This window comes from Anser brachyrhynchus, assembly GCF_964034855.1.
Source record: "Anser brachyrhynchus genome assembly, chromosome: 2".
Classification (NCBI taxonomy): Eukaryota; Metazoa; Chordata; class Aves; order Anseriformes; family Anatidae; genus Anser; species Anser brachyrhynchus.
In genome coordinates this window covers 46,745,623-46,771,097 of record NC_137695.1, presented here as the reverse complement: position 1 = coordinate 46,771,097, position 25,475 = coordinate 46,745,623, and the positions used below count along the sequence as shown (strand labels likewise).

Below are 25,475 nucleotides of genomic sequence, written 5' to 3'. Positions count from 1 at the left end.
TGCGCCACACAGCAGCTGGGAGAGTGAGAGGAGTGAGGAACAGCCTTGCAGGCGCCAAGGTCAGTGAAGAAGGAGGGGGAGAGGTTCTCCAGGCACCGGAGCAGAAGACCCCTGGGGCCTGTGGTGAGGACCATGGTGAAGCAGGCTGTCCCCCTGCAGCCCATGGAGTGCCACGGTGCAGCAGGGTTCCACGCTGCAGCCCCGCTGCCACAGTTACCACCGTGGACACCTTGTCAGCAAGAACCAGAGGAAGGGCTGCAGTGGATGTCTCCACAGTAACAGACACCATGTTGTGGGGTACTCACGTTCATTAAATTCCATTGAACGTCAAAGGACCAATTGGGAATGACTGCAGTGTATTGCTGCTAGGATGATCAAGTACAACTTTGACCGGATTGTTTGTTTTGCTGGGGATAATTGACGCTGATTATAATGGACAAATCCAAGCTATGGCTTGGACACCGTCTCCAACATTGTCAATACCAAAGGGAACTAGAATTGTTCAATTTATTCTTTACGAGCAGTAGTCTGCAGGAGTTGGTTCAAGAACAACTCCAACAAGGACATATTGTTCCGAGAAACAGCCCGTGGAATTCACCAGTGTTTGTCATCAAGAAGAAGAGCGGGAAATGGAGATTACTGCATGATTTGCGACGAATCAATGCAGTGATTGAGGACATGGGCTCCTTGCAGCCAGAAAACAAACAAAAAAAAAAAGAGAGAAAAAAAAAGAAGAAAAAAAGGAAAAAATAAAACAACAACAAAAAACAGTACCTTTGAATATTGTATCTGACTCACAATATGCTGTAGGTGTCGCTCAGCACATTGAAAGGGCACATTTGAGACGTCGCAAAGGAAAACTTATTTCTAAAATTTAAAGAGCTGTTATTTTTGGTAGAGCAGCAAGGGCACCCGTATTGTATTATTCACATGCAGAGCCACACCATGTCACCCGGTATTTTTGCAGAGGGTAACGCAAGCACTGACCAGCTAACTAATATGACCCTGACTGCCCCCGTGCCTAAGGTGCTGGAGCAAGCACAATTGTCCCATGCCTTTTTCCATCAATCCGCCAAAGTCTTGGTGAAACAATTCGCTATACCGATCACTGACGCCAAATTGATTTCCAAACATGTCCTGACTGTCAACAACATGTTTCGACCCTGTCTTTAACGGTAAACCCTAGAGGTCAACGGTCCCTACAGTTATGGCAGACAGACGTAACGCATATTCCAGAATTTGGTCGCTTGAAATAAGTTTACGTATCGGTAGATACTTTCTCTCATGCTATTTGGGTGACAGCTGTGGTGGGTGAAACTAGTTGCCATGTCCAGGCTCACTTCCGTGTCGCTTTTGCAGCGCTAGGCATCCCAAAGGAAATAAAAACCGACAATGGCCCCGCCTATGGTAGTCACTCCCTTCAAAACTTTTTTCGAACTTGGGGTATCTGACACATCACAGGCATTCCTCATTCCCCCACGGGTCAAACCATTGTTGAGCGCACACATTGTACCTTGAAAACACTGCTAAATAAACAAAAAGGGGGAGACACCCAGGAAACACCACAGAACAGGTTGGGAAAGGCACTTTACGTAATGAATCACCTATCATTACCCTTTCCTCACAAAGAGGTACCGCCCATAGTAAAACATTACAAAAATATGAATTCCGCACTGTCACAGGTGCCCCAATCAAAGCAGGCCTTAGTAATGGTAAAAAATTCAAATACAGGTCTTTGGGAGGGACCCCAGCCTCTAATAACTTGGGGTCGAGGGTATGCTTGTGTCTCCACAGGTCACGGACCAAGATGGGTACCAGCAAGGGGAGTAAGGCCATGGTTGGCCTCCTCCTCACAATCGCTGCTGTCATCGGTTATTGCCAGCCCTGGGTCTCCGTCCAACCATGCCGCAACATCTGGGTCACCCTCACTAACACGACAGGACAAGAAGCGATGTGCCTGTCCCTGGCTAGTGCTAACGACCCGTTTACAACGTCTGGTGGGGAACCTGGCAGATAACAAAGACTGGACTGTCTACTTACCGCAGGCGCCCCTAGAGCCACAGGAATTAGATATCCTGGGAAGTGTAACAGCAACAGCATGTGTAAGGTTCAATTACATGGGCAAAACACAAACCATGAAACAAATCATCAATGCCACACTTGTTCCTTATCGCAATGCATATCTTTGCTGTAATTATACAAAACTATAATAGCATCATTCCTTGAGCCAGGAGCCGCTCTGCTCAGCTGTGGGATCGACTGTGGAGCGGACGCCCCTAGGTGCACCCCGAGCATTTTCCTCGGAGGGACCTCCACTTTCAGCCACTCACCGCGGGAGTAGACAAGGACCTCCTGAAGCCATGGACAAATTATTTTAAGTGATATTTTCTTGTAGTATGAATGAGAAGTGCAAGAGGCCTCTTTGCGTGATTGTGTGATTGTGCTGTGTGAGTGAGACGCAGCATCGCTGCGAAGCAATGTCCCTAGCACTTAGTGGCTTGTTGACTGATGTAGATTCTAGTAGGCACGCTACTTTACAATCATAATTCTGCTTGTAATTTTCACCCTGTTGCTTATTGTACCTTGCTTACTGCAATATCTGCGGTGCTTGATAGAAAAATCTATAGAAAGCGTTTGGTTGGTTGAAAATAAAAAAGGGGGAGTTGTGGGAAAGGAATTCGCAGGTGGCTTTGCGCTGTTTCACACGTCCCTGAATTAGAGATAACGAGGAAATAAGTGGTAGAAGCAAAAACTTGAGCAAGATCGAGATAAATTAACTTGGCTGCAATGTTAAGGATGAGCTTTGGGCAGTGGCCAATTGCTGGCTGGCTTGAGGTGCGTCTGAGGGTCTCTAACCAACTATATGACAGGTTCGGGCGCGTGGACAGTGCATGGGGCTACAGGGAAAGTCTATGTAGTGGTGAAAAATGGCAGTAAAGGCCTTCTGTTCAAGAGCCATCAGGAGTCCGTGTCTTTCATCCCTTCATACTTCCACACCTTATCTGATAAAAACCACTCAATATGATAGTGAGATATTTAGGTTTCTATGTTCCCTTTCTCAAAGATGTCACAATACTTTGCACTGTCTTGGCTTCCACCTGGGTACACCAGCATTGCTCGTAAGCACTAAGGAGGGTTGTTCTGAATGATCTCTGTGAGGTGAGTGATGGAAGCATGCAAAACCTGGTAAAAAGAGATAAAATGAATTTGTCAGAGCTGCAGTCAGTGATGCTGGTCTACCACATAAGGACAGTGTACTGGGTGTCGTGAAATGTATAACACAGGTAAATAACACTGCTAGAGTTAAACAGAGTTAAAGTGGGAGAGAGATTAGAGGAACTGCTCAAGTCCTCTCTTCTGTGATCCCATGGGTACAAATCATGGATATCAGATCTCAATTTGTAATGAAAACAAGCAAACAAACAAAAACCCCACACCAAACATTAAAACACTATTTGTAATGTAGGTATTTTTGTTTCAATTCTTCATCTAGGATTTTATAAGACTGTCACTATAAGTATCTGGGCAAAAAAGGGTATAATTTTGCTCTTTTATGCTGAAAGAGCTGTGTCTATTTCTTTTTTAATAACTACAGAGGGAAAAAATAACACTGCTTGCACCTTGGCCTGCATATGCATCTTTATGCTATGTAAGAAAGTTCAGAAATTAAAATACAGGTAAAAAAGAAAGGGGAAAATTCTGAAATTCTGCCTGCCTTCACAGCACACATCAGGTTTGACTCTTCTGCTTTTCCTAAAGTGCTCTGCATCTGAGCGCTGAGATGTTCTGATACCTGCCGAATGAAAGATGACTAATAGAGATGGGAAGTGGTTTTCCTCTTTGCAGTTTTTTTTTTTTTTTGTTCATATCTTTTTGCCTCAAATGGTGGAGGAACACTTTGGAGAAAACATGTTTGTCAAAGGTTTGAGCATATTTCCACTGCAGGGCTGAGAAAGCTTTGAGCCTTTGTTTGTTTCTGGAGGGAACTCTCCTGGTGAAACCAGACTTCTCAACCCTGATGTAGCTGAGGCAGAGAGCAAGCAGGCCCAAGAAAGTCCTATAAATAGAACAGCCACAGGTTTACTTCTGCTACAAACAGCCAGGCAAAAATAAAGGCACACCTTGAAGAAAACACCACGACACCAGGCTTCTGCAGCTCTCTGTCAAGGTTCCCACGTGAGGAGAGATAAACAGGGTTGGGCATTAGCAGGCTGGGCTCCTGCGGGCTTTCACACGCTGTCAGAGGAGGATGGGTGGGACACGGTGCTCGTCCAGACTGCTGCCATAAAAATTCTTGAAGATTTGTCTGACTGTACCCAAAATGGGTGGTTACGAGCTGGTACAGTTAAAGCAGCACAAAACCATGCGAGTGAAATCTCAGTGGAAGTCTGGTCACATCGGTTTGTGTATCTGTGTATCAGCTACGTACCTTCCTCCCACCACGGTGGGCTGAATTCATATAAGCCACATTTAGATCAGATTTGGAGTAACTAGACACAGGTTTCTCTGAAACCTGCTTTGAGGCTGACTGGAAGACAAAGTGCTTTGCTCATTTGAAGCTGAGTCAAATGACCTTGTGGTGCGTCTCTTGCCAGTCCAAAATTGCAGGGTTGGGGAGCACAGGATGCTTCAGTCCTTGCTGGCAAGAACCAAGGATTGGAGATGGCTGGAAAGTAAAAGCTGTCCTCAGAAGATCAGTTTCCCAATGAGAGCATCGAAGCTGACAGCTCAGGTGAGAACCACCTGCCGTGTGAAACCCCCTGGGGATGCGATCACTTCTGCTAAGAACAAGGTTAAGAGCATGGACCAAACCAGTGAGGCTTCCAGCCCGCTTCCTTTGGTGTAAAATCACATCCACAGGCTGGTTCCCAAACTCCCTGCGTTTCCACTCCCCAGCTTTGTCTCAGGAGTACAGCCACCCCAAGAGCCCTCTGCTCCCATCGAACCGAGTCAGTGTGAATGAGCCCCACCAGGGATGGGAGGATGAAATAAGGCCAGAAAGAAAGATCCCGGCAGCATTTCACCCAGTGCTTCGTGGTCACTGGATCTGCACCCGTGTGGCCAAATTCCACCCTCTGGGTTGTGCTCTCTGCAAGGGAAAATCAGAAGGGGAGGGGACATCCGCAGCAGTGAGCTGTGGTCCTGCTGCGGAACTGGAGCCATCACAGTAATCAAAAATATATATTCTTAATTCTTAATTTCACTTGTACAGAAGGAAAAACAGGTAGTGGGGGTGGGTGGGGACAATCCAGGCCTTAATACATCTTCCTCTTCCCGCTGCTTCCCTTCCAGGCTTGGCCCTGACCCTTCCCTTCACACGAGATGTTTTGTAACCTCTGCCCCTGTTGCACTGCGGGCAGCAACACAAACAGCCCCGTGACGACAATCGGGGTCCGATGCGTGATGGTGAATGTTCAGGATGTTTCATCAGAGTGGGTTTTGGCGTCAGGACCTCAGGCCAGATGCTGGCTCCAAGCCCAGCTATTCTCTGCTACCTCAGAGATCTGGACCACTGGAAACGGGATCAGAGCTGGAGACCCCGAGTCCTGCTGTTCTTTGGGGCTGAGGCTGGATCCTAGAGGCGTGAGATGAAACTGTTGCCAGAAGGCAAAGTCCTGCAAAGACATCTTTAATTTATCTCTTCCTGAGACATCTCGGCTTATTTTTTCTTGTATGCTTGGAGAAAGAAGCGTGTCTTTAAGGTGCCACAAAAATAACACCACAGAATGGGTGGTTGAGCCTGAGGTGCGAGGCCAGGAGGCAAAGACCAAGGTCCAGAGTGGACAGGAGGAGTCACGCAGGGTGGATTACGTCCTGGTGGCCATGACCCAGCTGAGGCTTTTTACCCAGGTCCCCTGTCCTCTGCTGGGCGTGACTCATGGACAAGCCTGATCCTCACAGCACTTTGTCTAAGTAGCTTTAGAAAACAGTGGGGCAATGGGTGGAAGCATGCATGCCTTGGCAGATGTCTCCTCTATTCCAGAGGGACGTGGAGTAGCAGCTCCAGGGTGTGCGAGGAGGTGCTGAAGAGAGCTGGTAACGGAGCACGGGGTGTGTGGGCGGCCAGCCACCAGCTCTGCAGAGCCGGACAGGCACACAGCTGTGGTGCCAAAAGTGGAAACCAAGGCATGTATTCAAATAGGCCTCGCGCAAAGGGGAACCGGATGCTCAGAGGCCAGATTCGGCTCTCAGTTCACAGCAGGTGAAGTTAAGCGTTCGCTAGGGGCAGAAGATCATCTCTGTGTCTGTATGGTGATGTTGGCAGCAGAGCTTGGTTCCTCTGGTTGATGCAGCGAGAGAGATAGACGAGAGAGAGGGCAACAAAAGAAAGACGAGCTTAAGCGTAGCCATCAGCTGAAGGCCATGCAAGGTGTTTAATCCTATGCTCCTGGTGCTGCACCACCAGTCCTGCCCTGTCCTGGCTGTTCATGGCATCTCTCCCTCACTCTGCCCTGATCTTCACTCTCTTTACCCAGCTTCATTGCTCGCTTCAGCTCTTCACCTGTCTTTTGTGGTACAAGGCCTCTCTTACTGCAGACACAGGTGGCACATCTCAGCTGTGTTTCACCATGGCTGGTGAAGCGAGGGCAGGTTTGGCTGGATGTCAGCCTGTCTTCCCAAATCGGGATTGCTGCTTGGAGGGACATTTCCTCCCTGAGCCCTGCCAGAAGTGGCTGCGTGCATGCCATGCTGGGCATGACCTGCAGGAAGATGGATGTCCAAACCCCCATACACCACATACTGCTCTCAGACAGCTTGGGTGCAAACACAGGAGGTTTGGGTTTCCTGCAACCATGAAGTCCTCACTGGGCACTGTGGCTACCTTGGTAACTCTTTCAAAGTGGAGGTTTCTTTGATTTGCAAAGAAGATTTGCTGCAGAGGCAGGAGAAGCTGTGGTTTTCCTGTTGGGTGCTTTTCACATCATGACAGGTTTTCTTTTCCTGGGCACTGTGTACCCAAAAGAGCAGAGGGAGGCTGAGTAGCAGCAGGATCAGACCAGCACCCAGGGCTGGCTGTAGCATTGAAGGAAATAATAGTGTTGCAATATGTAGGAGCAGCACAGCCAGGCTCAACCCAAAACTCAGGAGGAGTTATTTTTTTAACACAAAACTCACTCGCCCTTGTGCCCATGTGCCCACAAATGTCAGATATTTGTCCGAGGAGTGCCCAGCATGTGAGCACCAATACATCTGTGTCCGGGTGTATTAGGGACATCTGTGTCCGGGTTTGTTAGGACTCCTGTCAGTGACTGGGGTCTGGAAAACTCACTGTCTGGGTGCCACGAGCACAGGCTGTCTGCATTCCTCCTCCTGCTGCTCTTCCTGGGCTGCCCAGATGCCCCTTGCTACTCAGAGCTGCCTCTGATGTCCTGGGGTGGCCTCTGATGACCTGTGGTGGTCCCTGACGTCCTGTGGTAGCCCCTGCCATCCCATGGTGGTCCCTGATGTGCAGTGGCAGCCCCTACCTCTGGGCATTTTGGCCAGCCAGGCGTTAGTGCTGGCTTCCAGGGATAGGAGGACTGAGTTCTGAGGCCTGGGTGAGACCAAGACTTAAATGTGCATTTCTCCTGCAGAAGGGTGCTCTGGCCATTGGGGCAGACTCTGGTGGGGGCTTCTCCAGGGGGACACCTCCAGCAGACCCCAGGGGACCCCAGGGGGAAGATGGTGCACAGGGCAACAGGCAGTGTGACATGAAGAAACACCATGTCATAGCCTAGTCCAGACCAGGGGACCCGCACTGCTCCCTGCTCCAGCACTGCTCCAACACAGAGCTTTTGATCCGATTTCACGGCTTGCTGTAAAATCCGCAGGCAACACCAGGACCCCACCTCAGGATCGGAGGCAGAGAAGCCAGCTGGCAGCCGCAGCCATCAGGGAGACCGCAGCCTTCATGTCTGGAAAGGCACAGTCCAGAAAACTGGGCTCTACGTGTAGCTGAGCACTCGGGAAGGGGGAAGGCCCAAAACGCTGTCTCTGTGCCAGCCTCTGCTCCTGCTGCCCGCACGGCCCCCGTGGCCAGCAGCTGCTGCCCCTGCCAAAAGCTGCTCCAGCTGCCCGCCGCCTCCACACAGCTCCTGCACCACTGGCCGAGGAGGAGGAGGAGGAAGAGAAGGAGGAGGCTGAAGCAGAGCTGACGGGGAGGTAGGTACTGTCCGGAGGTATGGGTGTGTAGGAATTCATTTTGCCAAGCCAGCGTTGGGGACAACCTGCCCAAAGCTTCCCACTGTCCCTCTCATTTCCCTTTCTGCACCCTCCTTTTGTATTCTGTGCCCTGCGAGGCCAAATTTCTGCCCTGCACCTCCTCCTCCCGCAGCTGTGCCAGCACCTGCTTGCAGACTTGGTTGCTCCAGTGTCCCCAATCCCTGCGTTGTTGCACCCGAGGCTTCTGGTGGCAACGAGACGGCGCATCTGCCAGCTCCCTAGGGCTTGCCACCTCCTGTAACCTGGCCCCCAGTGCCTGTGCCCGAGCTGAGGGAGGATTTGAAGGCCAGGTACACTAGTGAGGGAGCAGAGGATGTGTTCAGCTCAGGCGCTGTGTGTTCATGCTTTGGTGCTGGCCAAAGACTCTACCCTTTTGCACGTAGCTAGATCTCCAAAAATGAGTCAAGTGAAACAGGAGACCTCTGTTTAACCCCTCGGCTGACATTTATGAGAGCATGATTTTCTCTCCGTGCATGGGATTTCCCTCCCAGCAGGTGAGTCCCTCCTCCCATTGCACCTTGCATCTGCAGTGGCCACAGTCCAGGAGGGTGATTTTGGGGCACCTTTTGCTGGCACGACCACCTGTGCTGCCAAGTGGTGAGCCGAACACTTTGCTGGCTCTGCTGGAAACTCTTCCTTTCCTTTTGCTTTATTATTTATTTATTTATTTATTTATTTATTTATTTATTAATGTAAGATTCATTCTTAGCCAGAGCAGGCAGAACTTTCTGCTGTACCCCTTGTTGTGCATGCTCTGGGAAAGCACAGCCATGCTGAAACAGGAGTGTGCTCACTGTAGTTGCGGCTAGTTTTGCTAGACAGACCTGTCTGAGTCCTTTCCAGACTCCTCAGTTTGCTTCTGAGTCTTCTTGTTGATTGTGTGTGTGCCCTAAAGCCTGCATGAAATTATTTCCTAAAGAATCTCTCAGAGGACCCTTGGGATCAGGAGTCTGATGGAGGGATAGAAAATGCTACTTTTGACACGGTCCTGTGACACATGAAGAACTCTTGTATGATTTTGTTGCCCACTGCCACCCTCAGGCCATAGTTTGGGACCATTGACCTAAAATATACCAAAAACCAGTTTTGTATTAAAAGCATCTCTGGCTGGTGAGTGACTTCCAGATGCAGGCAGGGCTGAATTTTTAACAGGGCGAGTAACGCAATTCCCATTTTCTGTCACAGATTTCTAGAGAGGCTCGAAACAAATGCGTTAGTTCTCTATGCAATGACTTCCTTCTTTTATGCAATGGAAGAGTAAAAGGGTGTGCTTCATACAAAGCTTAAGGCTGAGAAGATAAAGGAAATCATGTCAGGAGCACACTCATATTGTTGAACAGCATGCATTGCTGGGAAGTACATTAAATGTCAACCTCCTGTGGTATATGTGGTCAATTGTCTGATGGCTTATCAGAATACCCATTCATATTTCAAAAGAAAAAGAAAACCCCAAAACATTGTGCATCTTTTTTTTTTTTTTTAATAGTATAATCATAGTATAATCTCACTTTGGTGTCCTGAACTGTAGATCTATTTTACTGCATTTCAGTGGAGAATTTCTGGTGTAATTTTCTGTTTTTAATTTTCCAAAACTGGAGACTTAGAGAAATGAAGTAAGATACAGCAGGGATAAATGGGGGTTCTTCTGCTCTGTCTTTGGACCCCTTATCTGATAAAAGCCCTAAGCATTCAGAAAGATAAACTCTCTTTGCCTCAGCTTATGACAACCACTGTTGGCTAAGTGAGGTGCAAGGCTCTGTGCTGCCTGCCACCACCTGTACACTGGGCCCTTCTTCAAGAAAAGCTCACACAGGGAAGGTTTTTTGAGTTTGGCATCTTTGGCTTTGCACATATTTGGTAGAATAAAGATGAAACAAGCAGAACAGCACTTTGGGTAAATGAAGGACAGGCTTAATTTCCAAGGCAATCTTTTTTCATTATTAACATTCAATATTTGTGACAAATCTGAGAACTTCCTTTTTCTTCAAAGATTGCTTAAAGCATTGTGTCTCAACTCAATTTCCAGATTTCTCAGATGCCCTTCGCTCTCTTCAAGAAATGTGGACAGATTACTATAAACCCTGTCTTTTGTTGGTTGTGTTGGTGTTGTGGTTTAACCCGGCTGGCAGCTAAACACCACACAGCCGTTCGCTCACCCTCCCCCCTCCCTCTCTGGGATGGGGGAGAGAAACGGGAAAGTGAAGCCGGTGAGTTGAGATAAAGACAGTTTATTAAGACAGGAATATAATAATAACAATAATAATAATAATAGTGATAATGATAATAGTATTAATAATAATAATGTGTAAGAAAACAAGTGATGCACAATGCAATTGCTCACCACCCGCTGACCGATGCCCAGCCTATCCCCGAGCAGCCGGCCCCCCACCCCGGCCAGCCACCCCTATATATTGTTTAGCATGACGCCAGATGGTATGGAATACCCCTTTGGCCAGTTTGGGTCAGCTGTCCTGGGTCTGTCCCCTCCCAGTTCCTGTTGCACCCCCAGCCTGCTCGCTGGCAGGACAGAGCGAGAAGCCGAAAAGTCCTTGGCCTGGTGTAAACACTGCTCTGCAACAATTAAAACATCAGCATGTTATCAGCACTCTTCTCATCCTAATCCAAAACACAGCACCCTACCAGCTACTAGGAGGAAAATTAACTCTGTCCTAACTGGAACCAGGACAGTTGGAAAAGTTGGTCTTGTGTTTGGTCTTACTCAGAAAGACACGTTCACACCTAGTGACTGCAAAATGTGAACTAAACTTTTAACTTTTTACTCTTCTACCTATAAACCTGTAAGAGGGGAGGTATGAAATCATAATGGTTCTTGGAATTATTGGAGTGTATCTGAAAAGAGTCAGACAGCAAAAAAATCTGGATGTCGTAAAAAGAAATATAGATTTTACCCATGCAGTGGCAAAAAATCATCTGTTTTGTCCCACTCATTCAAAACCCAGTAGAAACCCTCTTGTGCTTTGGGCAAACTAAGAAAACAGGAAACTGCAGTTTGGCAGTGAGAAGGAAACCTGCCCCAATTATCTACGTACTGAAAAGACACTCCTCATCCTTTTCAACCCAACTTCTTGTTGGTCTCACCTTCCTTCTTGCTAAAAATGCATCTGGTTAATATTCACCCCTTCCAGGAATAACAGAAGGCGTGAAGTCATGCAAGATCAGGGGTGGGTTCAATGACGGTGAGCACTGGTCCCTGCAGGCTGTGTACCTGCTGTGGCCATCCCTCTTCCCAGCAAGCTCTGGAGCAGGGCTGCTCTTGTTTGCAGCAGTGTGGATGGTGGGGGAGGCTGGTTTGGGCAGCAGGATCCCTGGTGGTCTTCTGATGTTGGAAATAAGTTCCCACGAGCCTGTTCCTGTGGATAGCAGCTGTGCCCCAATACCCTTGACCAGAAAGCTCTGAAAGCTCCTTCTGATGCCAGTACAAAGTTTGATTGTAGCACAAATGTGTGTAAGTGTCCGTATTCTGCAAAGTCAAACCCTTTTAGCTTTACTATCACTGTTCTTAACTCAGCTGTGGGCTTATTCCAGTGCAATTGCCATGCCCTTGGTGCCTGGTGCTCTGTCTCATCACCACCCTCTGAGTGGGCTGAGCTAACCATGAGGTTTTCAAAACACTTTTTGTATCTTGCACATTTCCTGCAAGAGGTGGCAGAAAATGTGTTTCCTGAGATGAAGTAAGCAAAAAAGAATAGCTACAAAAAACAGACCAAAAGAACCTAAAAAAAAAACAAGAAACAGCATAAAGCTTCTCAGCAGCTTCCTGTTTATCAGCAGCTCAGATACAGATTTATCTGTGACATTACTGAGCCCTCATCACACCTTCCCGTGGGCAGCAGCAGCCCAAGCAAAGCCTCTCTTCTCATCCCCGGGGAGGGCAGGGGGAGATGGGAGACATGGAACCACACCGTGCATGCCCCTCCTGGGAACCTCCCCGACCTCTCCAGGCAACCCATGCTGGTGTCCAGTCGTCTTCACAGTAAAGAAGCGATTGCTGATGTTCAGATCCAACCTCCTGTGCTTCAGCTTGTGCCCATTGCCTCTTGCCTTGTCCTTGGGCACTACTGACAAGGGTCTGGCTCCATCCTCTTTGCACCTGCCCTTCAGGGATTTCAAGATGCTGTTGAGATCCCCCTGAATCTTCTCTCCTCCAGGATGAAGTCATACCTCTTTTTTTTTTTCAGTCTCAGCTTTTTTTGTGGCAAGGTTACCTTGCTAGGTCATATCCAATTTGGTGTGTACCAGGACCCCCATAGCCTTTTCTGCCAAGCTGCTTTCCAGCTGGGTGGCACCCAGCATGGACTGGTACATGGGGTTGTTCCTCCCCATGTGCACGACTTGGCACTTCTCCTTGTTGAACCTCGTGGGATTCCTGTCAGCCTATTCCCCAGACTGTCCAGGTCCCTCTGGATGGCAGCATGACCCTCTAGTGTATCAGCCACTTCTCCTGGCTTTGTATCATCAGCAAAATTGCTGAGGGTGCACCCTGATCCGTCATCCAGGCCATTAATGAAGATGCTTAACAGGACTGGACCCAGTATGGACCCCTGGGGTACTCTCTTCCCCTGCAGGAGTCAATGTGTTCATTAATGCTCTGGATGAAGGACCACTGCAGGTTTTCATCATTTTATTTCTGCATGCTGCCACCTCAGGAGGGGGTGCAAAGACAAAGCAGGACAGGATGGCCACTTGAAGTAACCTTGATGAATTAAAAGGCCCGTGAGCAATGGGCTGCAGTTCAGTGAAGACAAACAGTGCAAACCCAGTTCTGCATTAGGGCAGGTTCAGCCAAGGCCACAGGATGAAGAAGGCAGCAGTTCTGGAGAAAAGGACTCAGGGCTGGCATCCAGCAAAGGAAGCATGAATCAGCAGTGCTGCATGACTGCAGAAGCTGACAGCTACCCCAGGGAGGGGGCTCCTCCACTCTGCTTCACTGGGGTCAGGCCTCAGCTGGGGCTCTGTGTCAGGTTTTGGGCACCGTGATGGAAAAAGATTAAGGACAGCCAGGCAGCTGCCAGAGGAGAACAGTGGCTATGATTAACAATTTAGAAAGCATGACCTAAAAGGAAAAAACTGATGGAATATGAGCCATTTAGATTAAAAGGGAACAAGACCTTCGGATATTTTAAAGCAGCTGGGAGAAAGCAGCAACTGATCTTCCACAGAAAGGACAAATAACTGACTTAAATCACACCAAGGGAGCTTTGGATTGTAGGAGCAGGCTGAGTGACTGTGTGGAAGGACGGACAGTGGGACATGGCTCTGCCTTCCAGCCAGGGACTGGACTCAGACTTCTGCCATCTCTTTAACTCATCCTTGCTTGCATCCTTCTTAGTTCTCCACCCTGAGGCAAAGCAGAGGGTGCTGATGTGAGAGGTGCCCATGTGCTGGCATTCCCTAGGTGCAGGACAGCAGGTTTAAAAACCTGAGTGAGAAAAAAAAGCAGGGTGAGAAAGGAGCATCAGCCAAGGGATGAGCAGAGAAGGGTCTTGTTCTTTAGGACCCCCTGCGCAAGTAATGTTGTTTGTTTGCTTCCTTCTGTCCTGCATGCTGCAAAACATGAGCGAGAAGGCCCCGCTCCCTGCTCGCATTGTTATGAATGAGCTACTTGTCCTGGAAGTTTTGCAACACACTGATTTCTGCTCTGGTGAAACAGAGCAGTTGTGCAAGGCTGCAGCTGTCAAAGCTGTAATCTGTGTGGCTTTGGTGCCAGCAGAGGAAAGCAGAGTGTGGAGCAGAGGGAGGTGGTCCAGACCCCACAGAGCACCTCCAGCTGCTTCTTCTGAACAAACTGCAACAGTTTTTGTAGGACTCCCCGGCTTCCTGCTTCTTTGTCTGCGCTGAGCATCTGCATCAGGAGAGGTGGGCAGAACAATGCCAAATACATCCTTCTATGAGTCGGAAACCATAAACACTTTTTTACTGTAATATGAGTCAATACTTTTGCTGACCAAGCTGAAAAAAAAAAATCAAATTCTATCTTCTATCAGCAAAACCAATGCATCTTAGTTCTACCGGAATTTAAGTTTTAGTGTCTGTGTGCTTTTGAGGAAGAAGGTTTGGAAGAAGAGGTTATTTATGTATATTAAAAACCCACTCTATTTGAAAGTGACACATTCAGAAAATGAAAAGTTGCAATGTTTTAGCTGGAACTTGTCAACGTAAAATATTGTGACTGTTCTTCATAAATTTTTCTCTATTTTGGAGGCAGAAATCCCCCCCAGAACAACTTGGCATTTTCAGGGGCATTTTAGCCAACCTAAATATACCTTCTAGCTGACAACAACAACAAAAAAACATAATTCCAAAAAAATTCTTCCACCTTAGCACACACAGGTACAAATACGCTCTCCCTATTTTAAGAATGAGAAAGAAGCCACTCTGTCATATGGCATATTGACATGTGTCTGTACCTCCACAATGGTGTTGGGCTGACTAAACAATTTTGTGATACCATAAAAGCTGGTCGAAGAAATTCTCTAAGACTCAATTTGGAGTTTTAGAAAGCAGGCATTCTTTTATTGCGGCGCTGGATGCACACAGGATTGCTCCAGCTAGTGTGCGTGCTGAGTTGCTCAACTACCAAGGTTATACACAATCAAATTACAAATATTTATTAGGTTTCCAATGAATAATTAACATATTCATGTTATTTCCTGGAACTCATTAAAATATGCAAATTTCCTCGACGCATTCTCATTTGTTTCTGCCGGTGGTCTTTTGGGGTCTTCTGGCAGTCATTGATCGTATTCCTCACTGTGTTCACTGGTTGAACCCAATTCTTGAGCGTGCTCAGGCCATCTCGTTCTTTCTTAACTTATTGTTTCAACATGCATACTGAGCTTAGTCGGTTACACATCCAAGGACATATGCATAGCATGAGTTCCTCACCTAATCTTCTGACACATCGTCCAGACCTGGGTCCTCTTGCCCTCAATTTGAGATACAAGTCTGTATTTTCTTACAGATGAAACTGGCTAAGTAATACAAAGCTTCTAAACTTCCTTCATTCTAACTAAACATAGTAAAATTTAGACCTATCTGCTCATAAAGCATTTCAAATTTTGCTCCATTGCTCTATCAAAAGGCGGGGGAGGCAGAAGGGGGGAAACCATATGTCCTTTTGGTTCAGTATCAGCAGTCCCAGTTTTGTTCCCTCTTTTGCTCTATCACCTTTTCAACTCCTCTTCTGATACATCAGAGAAAGCCCTCGGCCACATTATAAGCTGTAAAGTGAGAGCAGATTTGAGAGGGAAAGGCCTCATTTTGACTAAGAAGCTGCTCTCATTTTGCTGTTGAGCAAAGGCAGAGGAAACTGCTTTTCTCGGGTATGAGCGCCCAGCGTTGCAATGGGTGGAAGCAGAGCACCATGTTGAGACCAACCCGCCCCTCACCTTCTAGCCAGCTGCTGCTATAGCTAGCAGGACCATGAAATACTTCAGAAATTTTATTTTCTTGGGAAATATACCACCAGGCAGCATACATGGGTTTTCCTACCTTTTCCTATCTGCAGTCGCACCAACACCAAGCACATGTGGTGGGAAGGGGCCTGCGACCAGCCCCGCCAAAGGGCTGGACCCACACCACGGCTCGCAGCCCTCACCCCTTAGGCCGGAGCATATTTTTGCTGGTGGCATCTTCTGTCACAACCACAATTTCCTCTCTGTGTTCGAGCTCAAGTAATCTAAATCATCTGTAGGAGGAAGGAGAGGTTTCCACAAGAGCAGGCATAGCAGTTTTGCAGACATTAAGCTGGCCATTGCCCCAAGGCCAAGGAGCTACTGTGGTGCCATGGGTGAAGTAAACCCTCTGGGACTGCTGTCAGGGGCTGGACACGTCTGAATCTGGTCATTTACAGGAGCTGAGGGCTTGGCCATGTAGTTTGTTTCATGGCAAGATGCATTTTGGTTGTGGCATTTTTCCATTTAAAGCAGGGCTGTGGTGGAGCCTCTCGTCCTGTGGGGCTGTGAGTGGTTTGGAGTATGCGCCTCCACGTCACTGTCATGTAGTGGTGACTTTTGGGCTGCAAAGTTCTTGGATAGACAAAGTGCTGCATGTTTTTTTCCTGCTCTGAAGGGCGAATGAGAGAAGATAAAGCAGCAGAAGAAGTAACTTCACTGTGGGTGTGTTACATATACACAAGCGCTGTTGCAGTGGCAACAGCAGCAGGTGGCTGCTAAGGGGAAGCATGACCTGCCTGGCGCTGAGCATTGGGGTGTGAGGGTCCCCAGCCCCCATGTTGAAAACTTGACCCCCACCACCCAAGCAGGAGAGGGCAAGCTGGGAGGCTCATCCCACAGTGATGTTTTCCATGCATTTTTAGCCTGGCTGGTAGCTGAGGAGCCAGTGCACAGCCAGGAGCCAGGACCCACATTCATGAACACACCAGTAGTTATTTATCTGCACTGCCTTCCAACCCAGCTGTGCTGTCTGCCCTTGCTCCTCCCAAGCGGCCTGTTCCCCTGGATGCCCCTGGTTCCTCCCTGTCCCCCAAAGCAGGCATCTGCCATTGGTTTCCATCATCATTATCGTCCTTCGTGCTGCAGTTCCCAAAGCCACCCCTGTGCTTCGCACCCGCCTGTGGGGATAACAACCTTCCAAAGCCACATTTGTTGTTTTCTAAACTCATCTTTGTTCCCTTCCTTTTGCTGCCTTGGAGAAATCAGACACTGTCTCACATTTGATAAATCTTCTTTGTTGAGACAAGCCTGAAGGGCCAGCTGTGGGTCAGGAATATCACCCAGCCAGAAGCAGCACAGGTACACAAACCTTTCTGAAAGCCAGGCAGAAATGTGATTATTATTTGAAACACAGCAAGGCTGCTCTAGAGGATGTTACACGAGGCACTGTAACTCTGCTGTTTCCCTCCAAAACACTTCAACGATCACCACAGTTTTCCCCCCCCCTTCCCTTTACCAAATCATCATGCCTGTCCCAGGCTCAGTCCTCTCTGGTCTGCCAGAAGACTTCCTCCCGCCACTGCAGTCACCAGCCCCCTCCACCCATCATTTATCCTTTTACACTTTAATTGAAGATCTTTCCCTTGTCTTCGAGGTCCTGCATGTTCCCCTCTGCACCATGTATGCAGCATCTCCTCTGATGTTTCCCTGCTGTCCCGCCACATTTTGTCTGGCCACCTAGAATCAAGACTGGAGGAAATACACCATTGAAAGATTTCCCAATTAAAAATACACAACTCAAATGAACTGAAATCTTTTTGCAAAATCTTAACACATTCAAGAGAAAATAGCTCAAGAAAAATTATAGTAGTCTTTCTTGTTCTAGGAAATGTATAAATGTTTTCAAATGCAGATATGTTTTTAATGGAGGCTTTCATTCTTTTATTGGCTTCATGTCAAATCACCATTTAATTTTTTTGTATGTGTTAATAACTTATCATCCAAACTAATGCAAAAAAATCCAATGGAAGAAGTGGCACCTTTAGACGGCTGATGTTTTGATCACAAGAAGTAGTGAAAATTGTCTTTAGTGGCCTTTAAAACCAAAAAAGGAAATATAACAGAGTTACATTGTGTTATATCGTTGCTTGTAACAGTGGGACATACTATTGACATATTATTAATCACATAATTAAAATATAAAGAATATAGAGAAGAAAATAAAATCAAGTTCTACTACAACAACATTCCAGAAATTAATTCTGCAACAAATTAGTATATAAATAGATAAGAGGAGGTGCTGACTCATAAGCAATAGGACAAGCTGGGTACTTGGAGGCAGAGTGATGCCGTAGTGGTTGGCAGCACTGTGAACATCCCATGGGACCGTCCTGTTCTTTCTGACTATGCTACTGACTCATGCCAGGTCCTTCACTAGGCTACTACTTTCATTTCCCAGCCCATTTTCTCACTTTTCATTCATCTGTCTGCGGAATTTAGCTGTGCTCTTCTTTGGGACTGCCTCTCACCATCCATTTACACAACAGCTCTCAGGCTGGAAAGCTACGTGGTGCTGGGGCTGCTATCTGCTACTGAAGAATGGGTTAATAACTTTAATGACTGACATGCTCTGGGTCTGCCACATGTTTGAGGCTTTTAGGTTCTCTGTGCTCCTGTAAGTCAGGGAAATGGTGCTTACCCATTGCTAAGATTAATGGATGAAAAGTATATAATTTGCCTGACTTATAAAGCACTATCATAATTTACAGCAATATATGAAACAACTACAACAACAAAAAAAGATTTCAGGAGATTGTGTAAAAGAAAAATTTTCAAGCCTGTTCTTGTTCTGCTATTTTGTCCTTGACCATGTGTCCTGAATGCACTAAATTATACTTTAAGGAACACCAAGGAAGCAAAGAAACTCTAAGATATCTCCACAAGCTGTGCAAAAATGATTGCAAAGATGTAGCTGTGAGTTCTCATTTTGCTCAGAGTTAGTACATTACTAATAGAAAGGGACTTAACCAGGCTTCAGTATGCAGGTTGTTATCACCTGAAAGAAAAGAAAAACTAAAATACGCTTCTTGGAAATCATATATCAGCTTCTGTAAAATGCTGCAGAGCTGTCACGTTTAATGGATCTATACACATTTCTTCAGGTAGCACTACTTGTGTCTAGCATTACATGTTCTACGGTGGACACACCTCAACTTTGATATTTTTCATTTAAATTAGAGGTGGCTGTGAGAAAAGGGATTTTTGCAAACTTACATTAAAAGGCAAGCACCTCTTATTGTGCTTGTACTGTCTTCAAAAAGAGCCGTAGTTGATTTTTGTTTCACAGAGTGTAATTTTAAGCCTTCTCATCTCTTTTCCTGTTTACTGCAGCTCCAAACCCTTCTCTGTGTCTCAAAACCTTATCTGTAACTGGCAGCTGCCCATCCAACACCTGCCATCACCAAAACCACCAGCGATGGACTAAACCTCCCGGGAACTCACGAGCCTGAGAGAGGACAAGGACACGGCAGAAGGGGACCGGGTACGACTGAGAGCGTGAAGGCTTCTTGCTGCCCAGGGTAGAGACCATAAACATTTAATCTGCTGCTCTTGAAAGTAACAGGTGAGCTCTGGTAACCAGGGGAAGGGAGCCTGCGGTGGTTGTACCTCTCTTGATACCCACTAGAAAGCTGCTTTTTTGGTTTGACCCTTTTGGCCAACTGATGCAGGGAGGGGAGAAAGTGGGAAGTGCTCTATCCTGGTCAAGAGAATCAAAGGCATTGGCCATGTGAAGTCTGAGGTAGAGCATCACCAGGCTCTGTTCAGACAAGCAGAATCCCTTCTGAATTCTGCCAAAATCGGACTTACTATATTTATATATCTGTACCTATATGTCTACAGATCTATCTACACATCAGATGAACATAGGTATATATTTATGTATCTCTACATCTATATATCTCTATGTAACTGTATATATATGCATATATATATACCTATAACACAGTATTAATTACATTTCGATAATTTCTGACTTTTGCTTGTTGAACCTTTGGACTGCTCTTAACGGGTCCCTGACAGGCACCTAAGAAGCATAACCACTGCTGTGGTGGTCACAGTCACAGCATGTCAGGGTTGCACAAGAAAAGAGGTGAATAGCATTAACAGTAAATATTTTTGATGAATGGCATAAACAGCCATTATCTGGTGACTCAAAATCTCAACATTTATGTGTGAAATCCAAGCTGAAATTAATAATACAGATGCCCTACCTGAAAGCTGAATACAGGAAAGAATTGCACTGTCAAGGTAGATTGCAGCCCTGCCTTTCTGTGATTGCTCATTATTCCTGAGCAAGGAGCTCTGCAGGGCTGGGTGCTGTATTTGTAACAGGTTTCTCCACAGTGCATGTGCTGATTGACTTTGGCTGAAGCAGGCCTGGTGCCCCCAAAAAGCTGGGGCAGGTCAGTGAGGCACCAGCAGCATCCACACCAGGAGCAGAGGGCAAGTACCAACTACATCCCTCGCTGTGCCACACATGCAGATGCTCCTGTTTCCCTGCAGCACGTACGCTGCATTTAATGAATTAATCACTCTCATTGGTATTATTGCTGCTGTGCAACAACATTGATTACTCCATGTGATATTTCTCCGCATCAGTCTGTTTGAAGCTCTTTTGAAGTATGATCTACCTGCATGCCAGCACAGCGTAGGTGAAATGCACAATAAACATGCAAGTGTCCTAGCAGCGACAAGCCAAACTCATCTGAAACAGTGTCTTTTGAAAGAACTGTACTTCCTAAAATGTGAGCGCTTTACTCTACCAACCAGATCCTTTTTTTATGGTGGTCAAGAGGTGGCATCTGAAAAAAAAAAACAAACAAACGGTGGGTAAAGCACTGACTCACTTTTGGAGAGCATGTAAAATGACTTTAAAGCTGTATTCATTGCAATTCTTCAGAAATGACAAAGCAAGTAACACCCTTTCACCCCCTCCCCTCCCCCCCCAAATTATTTTGGTGTTTTTTAAACTCAAGAACTGAAGTTGGCCAAAAGAGGCAGGAGTGACAAACTGAAGAAGCCACCAGGGAGATCCATGCCAGGACCCTTTACCTCTTGCTCTCTCTTGCACAGATGTCTGAGATGAATCCCACAAGCCAGTTCATCAGAACAACAGAGTATGACTATGGATACGATGAAAATACTGCTCCATGCAATGAAGGAAACAGCTTTCGCAGGTTTAAATCCCTCCTCCTGCCCATCCTTTACTGCCTCGTGTTTGTCTTCTGCCTTCTGGGAAACTCCTTGGTCCTTTGGGTTCTCCTGACCAGGAAGAAGCTGATGACGATGACTGATGTCTGCCTGCTCAACCTCGCGGCCTCTGATCTCCTCTTTGTTGTGCCTCTCCCTTTCCAAGCCCACTATGCTTCAGAGCAGTGGGTTTTTGGCAACGCTATGTGCAAGATAATGGCTGGCATTTATTACACGGGTTTTTACAGCAGTATTTTCTTTATAACCCTCATGAGCATAGACAGGTACATAGCAATTGTCCATGCCGTCTATGCCGTGAAGATTCGGACAGCCTCTTGTGGCATAATTATCAGTTTAGTCCTGTGGCTGGTGGCTGGCTTGGCTTCTGTGCCCAACATTGTGTTCAACCAGCAGCTGGAAATCGAGCAGTCTATGCAGTGTGTCCCCACGTACCCCCCTGGCAGCAATACCTGGAAGGTTGCATCTCAGTTTGCAGCCAATATCTTGGGTCTCTTGATTCCCCTCAGCATCCTCATTTGCTGCTACGCCCAGATACTGAGAAACCTCCAAAAATGCAAAAATCGGAACAAGATCAAGGCGATCAAGATGATTTTCATCATTGTCATTGTTTTCTTCCTCTTCTGGACCCCCTTCAATGTCGTGCTGTTCCTGGACACCCTGCAGAGCCTGCACATCATCAACGACTGTCAGGCCAGCAACCGGATCGCCCTGGCACTACAGCTGACGGAAACCATTTCCTTCATCCACTGCTGCCTCAACCCCGTGATCTACGCCTTCGCTGGGGTGATGTTCAAGGCCCACCTGAAAGGACTGCTTCAGTCCTGTGTCCGTGTCCTCTGGAGCCCCACCAGGGGTTCTGGGGCCACTCAGTCATCTTCGGTGCCCAGCCAGCTCTCTGCCTGCTCTGACAGCGCAGGGGTGCTCTGAGCCCACCCAAGATCCCTTTGCGAAGAGTAAATGGCTGCCCCAAGCACCGGCACAGCCCCTGAGGCTGCACCATGTGTGCAGTGTCCCCGCAGGGTGACCCATGTGCCTGTGCTGCCTTTTGGGATGTGCTGCCCAATACGGCAAAATAAGCAGCAATGTGAGCTTTCAAAGAGCACCACTCTGTTTGTAAAATGGTGATCCTACACGCTTGCCATGTGGTGATTTTTAATTAGATCACTTTTAATATGTTTCAGCAAACAGGATGCTTCCTCTCCTACTTGTTTTCTTCCTTGTTGAACGCATTGCTCCTGCCTCACCCCCAGCTATGCTCTGCTTTGCAGAAGCTGCTCCCCGCACGAAGCCCTGAGTCCCTGGGACAGGGGTGGGACTCCCTCTGGGAAGTGGAGAAAGGAACAGGTATGGGATGGATTCACATTGAAAAGAGGGGCCGGCGATGGTCCCCCCTTTGCCTCCACTCCCAGATAGAGGCCCCCTTGCGTGGGGCTGCATCAGGTTGCTGAGGGACTCTGGGACATCCGCTGCCACCCATAGCAGCCCTTGGGAGCCACATCTTCAAGAACAGCAGAGCAGCACCTCCAGGTGCCCCCTGTATTTGCCACCCATAGAGGCACAAACACTTGCATAAGGTACCATCAAAGCAGCCTCACCATCTGTGTCCCCTCTGGAGGCAGGGGCCCTCCAACCCTGTGCCCCAGCATTTGCTGTTCAGTGTAAATATCACAAAATGGAACATAGCGCATAGGCTCTATCGCTCTTTTATTTTTCCCCATACATTTTTTTCTGCCATTTTAGACATGTTTCCTTTGAATAAATGTATTAAATGCATCTTTGTATGTCTCAGCTCCTGAAAGGTTTTCTAATGACTCCCAAGCTTTGATGAAGCTAATGAAAGGATCCTTTTACTGTTTTTTTGAGCTGGTATCCTGTAAAATACATCTAATGGAATTCAGAGGTGTCCTGCAGCTTTTCACCAAAAGAAGTTACGTCTCCAGCTCTCTGCCAAGGAAGATTTGTTCTTAAAATCCCAATAAAAGTTCACTGTGGAAAAAACAGCATTTATGCTGAGGTTATTTTTCTGTAAACAAAAATGTTAAAGTTAACAAAGAAGGCATCTGAAACTGGGAAAAGCATAGCCTGGGTATTGTTAAAGACAGAATTTTCCAAGCTACTAAAATATATATTCTGTTTACTCAGTTGTAGCTTTCCTTCTGAAAATATAATTGCTTTTTTATGTTTCTCAAGAATTTAAAATGCATATCTAATTTCAGTGTCAGAAGATTTTTGCCATTAGTTACTAAGTGTAGAAAATACTCCTTTCATTTACGTTAGATAGTACAATTAACTTTTCTAGATTTTATTCCTCAATGGGTAAGAAAAGCACTACAGCTTTATTATCGTATTTTTACTTCTCAGAAGACTTCTAGGTATTTAGAAACAAAGTCCTCTGTCGATGTGTTCCGTTGGGGTTCTTTGTACTGTGCTGGCACTTTGATGATTAAAAAGATACATAGGCTAGCAGCAGGTCAGATGCCTTTCCCCTGTGGCTAGAGTTTTGCAGTTTGGGTGAAAGTATTTCTGTTTAAAATGTTCGGTGACATTTACTGTCTTACCCATAGATGTTTTAGGCAAAATGGAAGAAGCAAGAGATTTTATTTTTTTATACACATTCTTTTGTTATCTTTTATTTTGAGAAAAAGTGAAGAAGGGATTTTTTTCTGAGCAGCTCTCACATAACGACACTTTCCCATGCAGCTTAGATGGCACAAAAGTTGGCAGTCAGGAGCCAGGCTTCCTGGCTGCAGGGAAAAGACATTGATCAAATACGAGACCCGGGTCCCATCAATCGTGCATATGACTTACAGCACCAACAAGTTGCCTTCAAGCATAGAAACTACATGTGGGGAGTGACCTTCACTTTTTAGGCTTCTAGATTTCAGGGAAAAGATAATTTAATACATAACAATGTAGTAGTCTGACTGAAATTGGACAGGTGTGAAACAGGAAATGATTCACCCCAGATCAAGTTGTTTTATTGATAGTTGTGAAAAAAAAAGGCCAAAACAAAGCAAAGACTGCTTTTAGCTAAAGTTAGTATTCAATGACTCTCTGATTTTAAAACACAGATCTGGATTATGTCTGCAATCTTGTTATTCAGAAGAAATGATTAGGCGTAAGAAATAAGGTCTCCAAATTCTTAGTTTCCACTAAGTGTTTAATTGCCTCACTGAATTTGAAATCATGTAAAGACAAGACAATTTTTTAAATTACAGAAATTCACTGTAATTTTTCAAAGACCATGCACCTTTTATGTTGCTATGTCATTCAAAGTGATACAGACCAGGTATGCCCCAGACACGCACAATTCTTTCCATCATCATCATGAAATTCTGTGATCTTTAAGTGTGAAATTAAAATGTGCCAAAGACACTTGCATCAATAATGCAGCAATGTTTTCGGCAGTAGACTAGGATTCTCTCTAGGTTACAAGACAATCACAGGGGCCAAAAGGGCCAAATTCTTTGTTTCTATTACTTTTTTTTTTTTTCGGTCCAGCTGTGAAATCATTGGAAAGGAAGAATAATACCAGAATTTATCCCAAATGATATGTGAAGCCTTAAACAAAGAAGTTAAAAAGTAGGTTTTGCTGGACTTACTGTAGAGCTTACTTCTGCTCTGTTTGAAACACTGGTATTTAAGAATCCAAAAGGGTAGATACAAATCCCCACCCTCTCCTCAAGCATACTTCAGTATGGTTGATCTCTCTGAGATCATGATCGCAGATCCCAAGGGACGCTTTTCCCTTCAGAAGGCTCATTCTTTGTCTAACATGGCTGCAAAAAAGGAGCTGGTATGCTCCTTTTACCGTGTGAACTACCAGAATGGAGAGACATCACCCTAAGTACTCCAAGAAGCATTGTGCCTCTTCTCTAAACATGAAATGTTATTTCTGATGTTGTAAATCCACTGGATTTTATGTTGCTCTTACACACTATCAGCCAGGAAGGAATCCGGGGAGACACTAAGAAATACTCAGAAGTTTTTGCTCTTCTATGCACTGAAGTTGTTGTGGGTAACAGCACCATCAGATCAAAAACGAGGTGAAGCTCTACACTACTACTATACCATTAAGGAACTGGTACTGCCATTTCCTCTGTTACACATTCTGTTTTATGTAGAAACTTGTCAACAGCAATCTGCCCTTTTTTCGCAGTCATAATATTCTCTTGGAAAAAAAAGCAGGTAGTAGATGTACCATTTCCTCAGTTTCAGTGGTTGTGACATAAAAAATAATTATGAGGAAAAAATAAGAATTTTGCAATCTACTCATAACCAGATTGCTGGAATCAGCAAATTTTCCTGTACTGAGATGTCATCAGCTGCAAATACCACTGCGCAAGCACCAAGAAACATGCAGGTTTGATGTCACTTGGATTTCCTGGTGCTGCATGTGGAAATGTGAATACATATGTCAAAATACCTTGCCCAATCTTGTTAATTAAGTGAGTGGAAAGTTGATCATTATCATGGAGAGATGGAATAAAGAGATTATTGCTGTTCTGTGGTGGTTTTACTCAGCTGGGCAGCTGAGCTCCACCACAACCGCTCTCTCACTCCCCCTCCTCAGAGAGAAAGGGAGAG

The 25,475-nt window shown here is 46.2% G+C and overlaps 1 protein-coding gene across 2 annotated transcripts; it reads left to right on the top strand.

Annotated features, from left to right (window-relative positions):
- Positions 1-7,694: 7,694 nt before the first annotated feature.
- On the top strand, positions 7,695-22,917 carry LOC308190077 (C-C chemokine receptor type 8-like). Of its 2 annotated transcripts, none has more exons than XM_080581004.1 (3): positions 7,695-8,142; positions 19,008-19,239; positions 20,751-22,917. In XM_080581004.1, the coding sequence occupies exon 3, from the start codon at positions 20,751-20,753 to the stop codon at positions 21,813-21,815; it is 1,065 nt and encodes a 354-aa protein (XP_080437130.1). In that variant the 5' UTR covers positions 7,695-8,142; positions 19,008-19,239; the 3' UTR covers positions 21,816-22,917. The 2 variants fall into 2 exon arrangements, with proteins under 2 accessions (XP_080437130.1, XP_080437131.1); XM_080581005.1 differs by having other exon boundaries at positions 20,654-22,917.
- Positions 22,918-25,475: the final 2,558 nt, after the last annotated feature.